This window comes from Pipistrellus hanaki (assembly GCF_964339955.1).
Source record: "Pipistrellus hanaki genome assembly, chromosome: 4".
NCBI lineage: Eukaryota > Metazoa > Chordata > Mammalia > Chiroptera > Vespertilionidae > Pipistrellus > Pipistrellus hanaki.
Window position 1 is genome coordinate 96,306,797 of NC_140506.1, and position 9,983 is coordinate 96,316,779.

The 9,983-nt window shown below is 57.0% G+C and overlaps 1 protein-coding gene across 2 annotated transcripts; it reads left to right on the forward strand.

The window, feature by feature from the left end:
* The first annotated feature begins 1,385 nt into the window (after positions 1 to 1,385).
* STX4 (syntaxin 4) lies at positions 1,386 to 6,560 on the forward strand. 2 transcript variants are annotated; one of them, XM_084883090.1, is made up of 11 exons: positions 1,386 to 1,735; positions 1,922 to 2,023; positions 2,136 to 2,235; positions 2,355 to 2,429; positions 2,973 to 3,043; positions 4,440 to 4,548; positions 4,619 to 4,695; positions 4,929 to 5,066; positions 5,972 to 6,082; positions 6,148 to 6,246; positions 6,335 to 6,560. In XM_084883090.1, exons 1-10 carry the CDS (start codon positions 1,706 to 1,708, stop codon positions 6,226 to 6,228), a joined length of 894 nt encoding a protein of 297 aa, XP_084739216.1. In that variant the 5' UTR covers positions 1,386 to 1,705; the 3' UTR covers positions 6,229 to 6,246; positions 6,335 to 6,560. The 2 variants fall into 2 exon arrangements, with proteins under 2 accessions (XP_084739216.1, XP_084739215.1); XM_084883089.1 differs by having other exon boundaries at positions 1,467 to 1,735; positions 1,919 to 2,023.
* The last annotated feature ends 3,423 nt before the right edge of the window (positions 6,561 to 9,983 follow it).

Sequence of the window (9,983 nt, forward strand, 5' to 3'; positions counted from 1 at the left end):
GTGCTGAGACTATAGGACTCTTCCTATTGAGTAAGTTCCCCAGTAGGGGGCGTGCAAGAGGCAGCTGACCGATGACTCATTGATGTTTCTATCTCTATCTCTTCCTCTCTGTAAAAAATCAATTAAAATATAAAAAAATAATAAATATATTTTATTGATTTTTTTACAGAGAGGAAGGGAGAGGGAAAGAGAGTCAGGAACATCGATGATGAGAAACATCACCCCACTGCCTCTTGCACACCTCCAACATGCCCCTGACCGGAATCGAACCTGGGACTCTTCAGTCTGCAGGCCAACACTCTATCCACTGAGCCAAACGGGTCAGAGTCCAATAAATAACTATTGAATGAACACCTAGAGGGCCAGGGTTAGAGAAGTGTAACTGTGAGAGTCTGAAGCCTAAAAGAGAAAACCAAGGAATATGAGCTTTATCTTCAAACACGTGAAAGGCTGTAATTCTGCCCACAGGTATTTACTGAGGGCCCATTAGGTACGGAACCAGGTGCTGGGGCTCAGGTAAAACAAGACAGTCAAACCCTGATTTCAAGAGCTCACGGTCAACTGTAATCAATGAGGAATATATGTGCAGATTTTTTATATGTGGGGTCTCTGGAGGGTAACCCAGGTGCAAGACAAACTGCTCAATATAACACAGACACTTTTCTCAGCCTGAGCCAACCCGAAACGGTCTGGCTGCTCACAAGCTGGTGGGTGCGGTGGGACTGCAGCGCTCAAGCAGGGCGCCAGCCGCCCACCTGTCACCAGAGGCTGCGCCAGGACGATGCGGGGGGGGGAAAGAGATTTCTGCTTGGGTGAGGTCACTTCCCACCCCCAGATTCTCTGCCTTCAAAATCCTGCAATCCTGACGCTGGATCTTATTATTTCCTGAATTTCAAGGTCCCATGATGCTGACAGCTCCAAAGTCTAAGTCTTCAGTCTGCCCACGCCTCTGGACCCAAAAGAAATAGAGCCGAATTCATCAAGGGTGCTACGCCCTACTGCTTCCAAAGGTCTCTGGAGTTAGTTAGCGCCCCCTTCCCGCCTCGTGGGAGCTGGAGGGACGCAGCTCGAGCGCCCAGGGACGTCGTGGGGACATGGGTGTTCCAGAGAAGGGTTGACAGGAGCCGGGGCACGTGACAGTCAAAACGTCACGTTCTGTGGTCTGGGAGACTGGGACCCGGCCAGTCACGTGACGCGGGGGTGCACCGTGGGGTGATGTGAGATGCAGGGCCGCTCAGATTACGTATAAATGAGGCATTTCCATCCCTTTTGGCAACAAGATTGCCTCAAGAAGACCGTTCCGGTAAAAGGGGTGGACTCTCACATCCTGGCAACTCTGCTTCCGGTCGGGGCACTGCAGCTTCCGACCTCTTCCTTTCCCACCCACGGGAAGGAGACGCAACCCCGTGCGCATGCTCCGAGTCATCCAAAAGAGGGTGGGGCCTAGGCTGCGGGAGCGGGAGGGGGGGAAAGAAAAGGGAATTCCAACCTGTGGAGCCCTGGAGGTCCCCTAGGGGAGCACCATCCCATTGACTGTGGATGGTGTCAGGGACAGAGCCTCTGGCGGCGGGTGGGGGGCTGGGGGTCCGCAGGGTGAGGGCGGAGGGGAGTGTCAGGGTGTGAGGGCAGTACGGGAGTTCCAAACTTAGAATCTTGAGGCCCTGAGGGCTCAGGTGCCGGGGAGGGAGAGGGAGCTCGGGCCGCCATGCGGGACAGGACCCAAGAGCTGAGGCAGGTGAGAAGTGGGGCAGCAGGGTGGGGACGGGGGACGGGTGGGGTCTGGCCGGGATGGAGGATTCCTGGTCTTCGGGGCAGGGAGGGGTGGCTGAGGGCTGGGAAGGAAAGACCCGGAAGCCCGTGAGTCCTGCGGGGAGAGAACCAAAGCAAGGAAGTGATGCCAATGACCCCTCTGCCCTAGCAGGGGGGTGACAGCTCGGACGATGAGGACAGGGAGCGGGTCGCGCTGGTGGGAGGCACGGGCACGGCACGGCTGGGGAACCCGGACGAGGAGTTCTTCCAGAAGGTATGAGGCTGGGATCCCTGCCTGAGTTCACGAGGGGGCTGGAGGACTCGGGGAGCAGCGCGGGCTGGAGGACCTTCGTATCTCCTCCAGCCCTCCCGGTCTCCCTCCCCAGGTCCGGACAATTCGGCAGACTATTGTCAAACTGGAGAATAAAGTCCGGGAGCTGGAGAAACAGCAGGTCACCATCCTGGCCACGCCCCTTCCTGAGGATAGTGAGTGAAAACCTGGGGGCAAAAACGCATGCTCCACCAGACGCATTTTGGGTATTGTAGTTCCACGCAGGTGGTGGCAAAGGAGATTTGTTGAGGTAGGAACTGCTTTCTTTTCTCAGGCATGAAGCAGGACCTGCAGAACCTGCGCGAGGAGATCAAACAGCTGGGGAGGGAGATCCGCGGGCAGCTAAAGGGTGAGCTCTGGGACCTGAGACAGATCCTGCCCTCTGGTCCTGCCCAGCTCCTGACCTCTCTGGGGCGTTTGTGGCCCTGAGAGGCCAGTGGTCTATCCAGGTTACAGAGCAGCCTAGAATCTCCGTCTCTGTGCTCCAGCCCATAGCACTTTCCACAGCACACGCCTGCCTCTTGGGTTCTTTCATTGACTATGAAACCATTTATTCCTGAAATTCTTGCTGCCTATGAAACCATTTATTCCTGAAATTCTTGCTGCCCAGTGTGCATTCTTTGGGCAGGCATTTGGGGTTTTGTTAGGAGGCCTCTGCATCCTTCTGGAATCAGCTGATGTATTGCAAAGAAAAAAATATGCTTTCCCCTGTCAGAGACTTAGAATTAGTCATTTAATGATAAACTATATTTCCCCCCAAATCGTATGGAGAAAAGCATCTCTCTGCTGTGTGACTTGGGTGTGACACTGGCCCCCTGCCCTGATCCCCAAACAGTTTTCAGAAGCCACAGGTCACCCTCCAGCCCCCACAATGCCCTGTGTCTTCCCACAGCCATCGAGCCCCAGAAGGAAGAAGCTGATGAGAATTATAATTCCGTCAACACAAGAATGAGGAAAACGCAGGTGGGTTTGTTATTCCCAGAACTAGAACATTCCAGCCAGAGTTTTATAGAAGTAAGAGGGGAGGGACCTGGAGATCATCAAGTCCAACCTAATGATTTTCCAAATGGGGAAACTGAGGCTCAGAGAGAGAAAGGACTCACCCACCATCAGTAATTTCCAATTCATTATGACACCCTGCCTTTTTCTCCGTTCAATGAGAAGCTGCTGAGTCCCCAGATATGACCTGGGCTCAGCTATGGGGACGCACTTTCTAGGAGCCACAATGGGAAGTTGAGCTTGAAGAGGTGAGGAAGACATTGCTGATGTAGGACTTGCTAGCTAAGGGCTCTGTCTAAGGAAGAAAAAGGGGCGTCATAAACAACTGGGAGGGTTCCTGCCCTGATGCCGGGACAGCTCTGCTCTGTGGGCAGAATTCAGGAAGTGGAACTTCCCTGGAGGGAAGGTCACTTAACATCTGAGGAAGATGGAAGGGGATCTGACTGGCCCCTCCTGGGTACCCAGTGAGGAGTGGTTTGGAGTTCTTAGAGGTCAGAGCTGGCGTGAGTGGGCCCAGAGCTCAGCAGAGCTGAGATGGAAGGGGGGGCAGTTTGGGCATCTTGAAAGGGTGCACTGAGGCCGGGAGCGTGGCTGTGTCTCTAAGGAAGGTCCTCCAAGGACTGAGGCATCGGAATGGACAGGGGAGAGGGCATTTCACGGGGAGCCTGGGTGGCCATCGTGTGAGAGGCTGAGGGCCCAGCTGGACCCGTAAACCTGGGCAACAGGCTGAACTCCAGGCTTTCGGTGTTCAGCAAGTGTATACCGAGTGCTAGCTGTTCGGGCTGCAGCACCCAAAGAACCCTCTCCTCACGGAGCTTACATTCCGTGGGGACAGACAATCACCTTAATAAAGAAGTGCGTTACTTTAGAACATTGTTATGTATTAAGGAAGAAGGTGCAGGACAAGAGGGATTGAAAGCGCTGGCAGAGGTAGGTTGCATTTCAGTCAGTCGGGGAAAACTGCATTCTGAAAGGAACACAGGAGCAAAGACCTCAAGGCCTTCTCGGGGCAGGAGCGGTCAGGCTGCAGGAACAGAGCGCAGGGGCCACAGCAGGGGCCACGGCACAGGCCACGGCACAGGCCACGGCAGGGGTGTGCTTTGCTCGGGGAGGAGGAAGGAGCCCGCTGTGGTTGGAGGAAGTAAGGGGGGGACAGTGGGAGGAGGTGAGGTCAGAGGGGAAACGGGAGAGGCAGGCCATGCAGGCCCCGGTGAGGACCTTGGCTTGTACTTTGAGGGACTAGGGGGGCCTTTCAGGTTGGTAAGGCAGCTCCTGCCGTCTGCGCACTGTCCCAGCGGGATCCTGCGTCCCAGACTGGGCCAGGGTCCTCCGAGAGGCACAGCCTGTGTTCTCCCTGTAGCACGGGGTCCTGTCCCAGCAATTCGTGGAGCTCATCAACAGGTGCAACTCCACGCAGTCCGAGTACCGGGAGAAGAACGTGGAGCGGATCCGGAGGCAGCTCAAAATCAGTGAGTGGTGTGCCTGGCCCCCGGGGAGGGCTCGCCTGACCCCGCTCTCACCCTGCCCTCTCCCTCACAGCAAATGCCGGGATGGTGTCTGACGAGGAGCTGGAGCAGATGCTGGATAGCGGGCAGAGCGAGGTGTTCGTGTCCAATGTGAGTGGCCACAGCCGGCCTCCCTCTGCGGGCCTCCCTCCCTCTCCAAGCTCTGGTCCTTTTTGGTGGAGGGGAAACTGAGGCCCAGGAGGGAGTGGGTTTGCAGGCCTGGAGTCAGGCAGCAGGGCCCTGGCCCAGTGCTAGACCCAAGGGCTGCCGTAAACATCAACACGAACTCCGGACCTGCTGCTGGCTTCCCTGCCACCTGGCCCTCCCTCCCGTCTGCTCCCCAGATCCTGAAGGACACGCAGGTGACGCGGCAGGCCCTGAACGAGATCTCCACCCGGCACAGCGAGATCCAGCAGCTGGAGCGCAGCATCCGGGAGCTTCACGAGATCTTCACCTTCCTCGCCACCGAGGTGGAGATGCAGGTGGGCCGCCCGGAGCCGCTGGGCTTGACCCGGGCCCGGAGAGGAGGCCATGTTCACCGGACCTCCCGCCGAAACCGCCCGCCCACTCCACGCTTGGCCTCTCCCCCCCAGGCCTCTGTCCCCCTCCCGCTGGGCCGTGGCCTCCAGGCTGGCCCTCACGCCATCCTCAGCTGTGCCCCCGTGTGGCAACCACCTCCACAGCCACCCAGACGGCCACTTTTCTGTATATAACATCCCCCCCAGTATGGCCCCGCCCTGGCTCCTCCGCCCATCGAAGACACCCTTCTACCTTTAAGAGCTGGAGCCAAAGTCATCGTGTCCACACACTCACACACACACACACACCCCGCCCAGGGCCTGTCTCCTAGAATCTGTTCGGGGTCGGGGCAGGAGGCGCTGTTCTTGCTGTGGGCCTGGTTGCTGGTGAGGCGAGCGTCCAGCCTCGTCCTGAGGACGGACCCACTGGCGCGGCGGCCACTCCTTTGCTGCTGGGAGTGGGGAAGGGGCTCCGCTCAGGAGCGCGGCCCCTGGAGCTGGGAGGCACGGGGAAGCCGGACAGCAGGAGCGTCAGGGCTGTTGGGAGAAAGGCCTGGAAGAATGGCCAGTTTTTGGGGGACAGAAGTTCCTGCTCTGTGCAAAGCCGTGAACTGTTTGAGGCCTTGGCTCGTAGACACCGAGCGGACCCGGGCTGTGTGGGTCAGGGGGCAGAGCAGGAGGCACCACGTGACGAAGGGGCCTGGCAGCCCCCTCGGATGTGAGCTGTGCCGGGGGTCCCCCCGTGTCGTTGTCGGTGCGGTGCTTTCTGCAGGGAAGCCCTTTGGTCTGCCTGGGTCCTCCCGCCCCCTGGCCCCCCCCTCCCCCCCCCCCCCCCCCCCCCCCCCGCTGACCTGCACCTCCTCGGACAGGGGGAGATGATCAACCGGATCGAGAAGAACATCCTGAGCTCCGCAGACTACGTGGAGCGCGGGCAGGAGCACGTCAAGAAGGCGCTGGAGAACCAGAGGAAGGCGCGGAAGGTGAGGCCCCTCGGGGTGCCCCCCCGCCCCCGGGTGCCTGGCCCTGACCCCTTCCTCTCCCGCAGAAGAAGGTGCTGATCGCCATCTGCCTGTCCGTCTTCGTCCTCATCCTGGTGATCATCATCGCCGTCACCGTGACGACCTGACGGCATCGTGCGTTCTCGGTGAGATGCCGTGGGCCTGGCCCTGGCCCGCCCCGCCCGGGCCCAGCCTCTGTGCCCCTCAGACCCTCCTCTCCCTCCGTCCCTGCAGGCACGGAGAGCGCCAGGGACCCGGTGTGCCTTCTCTGCCAGCAGCCGGGGCAGGGCAGCACAGACCCTGCGGCCGGACCCCTCCTCACGCTGGCCCTATGCAGGGGGCAGATGGCCCTTCCTGGGGGCCTCCCGCCTTGGGCCGCAATGGCTGGCGAGGACCTGCACTGTCCTGTTTGGATGGGACACGTGGTTTTGTAAGAAATTAAACAATGTTGAGACTCCCCTGTGCACGTGTGTTCCTGGAAAGGCTGGCCCGGGGCCTCCGCGTGTCCAGCTTCCCCCCTCCCGGCCGTGCTGCCGGGCCAGGCCAGCTGGTGTCAGTCAGGCTGTCCCAGGCCCTGTGGCTGCGCAGGCTGCCTCCCCCTCCCCCAGGAACAGGTGGGCCAGGGGCTGACACCCCATCTGGCTCAGTACTGTGGCTGGGGAAAGGCCAGTGTGGTGCCTAACCCTGAGCAGCGGGCAGACCAGGCCGGGACCCAGGTGAGATGTATGGGCAGGCGGGGCGGCGGGCGGGGAGGCCACCGGTGGGCACTGGCAACAAGAAGAGGCACTGGGAGTAGCAGCTGTTACTTGGGATGCAGTGGAGCGGGAAGGGCTGTCTCAGAAGCTTTGCCGTTTGTGTGGAGTTAAACGAGGAGCCAGTTCAGGGGGAGGTGGCCAGGCAGTCCCACAGGCCAGACCCGGGCCCAGAGAAAGGCATTGTGTTTACGTAAGAGTTCAGCTGGAGAGCCGGCCACTCCGGACCAGCACACGCTATTTCTAAGGGGTCATGTGGCCTCTGTGGGCGGCAGAGGCAAGGAGCCTGGTTTTCATGAGGCAGGTGAGCTCCAGGCCCACCTGTTCCCAGTGCAGGTGCCTCCATTCTGGAGCGGGGCGTGGCACCCGGCTTTAGGGCTCAGGCAGCACCTGACTACCCAAGGTCTCAGGGTGGGTTTGGCCGCCCTGTCCCACCCACTTTGGGTCCTCAGGCTGCTCTTGGCTGCCGCCCCCCCCCTGCCCCCCATGCAGCCGCACTATCTCTTGCTTCTGCCGCGGAGTGGGGGACACACGTGGAAGCTGTGGTGACCCCAGTTGTGGAAGGCTGGATGTGATGTCCGTGGTGTGGTCCCAGGCCTCTTTGGCCTGGGCTGGGGGAGGGACCCGAGGGTGGGATGGGACCTCAGATACACAACCCTGCTGTCACTGCCTCCATCCGTGGCTGTGATGCCTTGGGGGGCCCTGGAGCGGCGGTGGCCTGGGCAAGGTGCTAGTGTGGATACTTGGCCCTGAGTGTATGCAGACGCTGAGATGTGGCTGCGACGACTGGAAAACATTGGCTACTGGACCCAAATGCTGTTCCCAAGAAGCATGGGATTGGCCTGTAGGTCGTCCTGGCGGACCGAGCACCCCAGTATTAAACAGCTTTTTGGATGGAGAAAGTTGATAGGGTGGGGCCTCAGAGCACCCAAAAGTGATTGGTTCACAGAGCGCAAGGGGCGTGATCAAACCCGCGAAAGAGGCGGGAAGAAGATGGTGAGCTTAGGGGAGACCGGCAGGGAAGGGACTCACGGAGAAGACCCCGAGGGTTCCGCTCCCTGGCTGCTGAGCCCGCAGCTGCACGAGTCCGGAGGGGACCCACGCCTTCGTCCTGCCTGAGACGGCGCACCCTGTGTGCAGATGACATCCCAGACTCCGCGGGAAAGAGCGCGTTCTCAGCGTGTGCAAGCAATCGCCGTCCACCCCACGGGGAAGCTGCCGGCCGCCCGCTTCTGCCCACTTGTGCCCCCTCTGGGCCTCCCTGATCCTCCATCTCTTCCCGGCAGCCTGATGCTCAGCAGAATCCTGTCCTGTTCATCTACTCCCGCACCGCTCTGCCTTCAGACAAAACGCTCTGCCTGGGACATCGACTGGGATCTGCTAGAGACTGTCAGGCCCACCAGAGTTTATGCACATCTGTGCAGCCGCATGTCCGTGTGCTATCTGACTTCTGTCTGGCCGTGCTGGGCAGCGCCAACCGAAAAGGCTGCTTACCGGTCTCAATCAGGAGGCTGTCTAGCACCTCCTGGAAGAGGTGGCTGGATGGCTAGGTTGAGGTCTTGGATGCCAGGCTCATTAGCTTGGGCTTCTCCTGGGGGCTAGGGGACCCATGGGAGGTTTGGAACAGGTAGCAGCAAGCCTGAGCAGACCCAGCAGACGAAGGGACACATGCCTGGAGGTTTCACAGGCTCCCTGTGTGTTCCTCCTCCCTGGGGGACGCTCAGAGCAGTGTGCACTGAAATCCTGGCTCTGCTGCTGTCAGCCCACCTTTCAGAAGCCAGGGTCTCTATTAGGTGTGGTTTCTCCAAATCCATCTCTCATCACGAGCTTCCAGCTGCATCTTTCTCTACTCACTGCCTCGTTCATTCAGTGTTTATGGTTCAGTGCCTAAGCAAAGGAACCTGATGGTCTAGGTCAGGCTGCATTGGCCTGCCTATAATTTGTTTCTATAATGAATCAAGATTTCACCCTTGACTAAGATATATGTGAGGCTATGTGATACAAAATGCTATAGCAGAGGGTGTAAGAAGGAGTAGATGAACTCAATGACTGACATGCCTGGTTCAACCCTGTGGTGGAGTGCATTATTCCAGATACATACTGTCATTCCTGTGGGGCCCTCACTACAGAACTTGACATTCATGCCCCACTTGTTATAGGCGTGGCTCTCTGGTTTGGTTTGGCCAATGGGGTGTGATTAGAAATATAAATGAAGCTTTAAGCACCAGTGAGTAGTCAGTAGCTTCCCTTCTCTTTTCCCTCTGCAGAATTAAGGTACCATGAAGATGAGCTGGGTCTCTTGTAGATAGCATATGGTTGGATCATGTTTTTGTATCCATTCAGCTACTCTATGTCTCTGATTGGAGCATTTAATCCATTTGCATTTAAGGTTATTATTGATAGGTACTTATTTATTGCCATTTTAATTCTATAAATAGAGGTTTCTCTATTTTCTCTTCTCATTACAGCAGTCCTTCAGCATTTCTTGTAATGTTGGCTTGGTGGTGATGTACTCCTTTAACCATTTTTTTTCTTCATCTGTGAAGCTCTTTATTTCACTGTCTATGTTGAATGATAGCCCTGCTGGATATAGTAATCTTGGTTTCAGATCCTTGCTTTCCATTACATTGAGTAATTCATGCCATTCCCTTCTAACCTGTAGAGTTTCTGATGGAAAATCAGTGATAGCCTTATGGGAGCTTCTTTGTAGGTAACAGTTTGTTTTTCTCTTGCTGCCTTTAAGATTCTCTCTTTGTTGTGAACTTTGGGCATTTTAACTATGATGTGTCTGAGTGTGGGCTGTTTGGGTTCTTCTTGCATGGGACTCTGTGCCTCCTGAACTTGTATGATTTTTTCCTTCACCAGATTAGGAAAGTTTTCTGCCATTATTTTTTCAAACATGTCCTCTATCCTTTTCTCCCCTTTTGCCTCTTCTGGTACACCTACTATGTGAATATTGTTATGTTTCATGTTGTCCCACTGCTCCCTTAAACTGTATTTCTGTTTTTTAGTTGCTTTTTCCTTTTGGTCCTCTGATTGAGTGATGTTTTCTATCCTATTTTCTAATTCATTGATCTGATCCTCAGCTTCACCTAATCTGCTGTGTATTCCATCAAATGTGTTATTTTTGT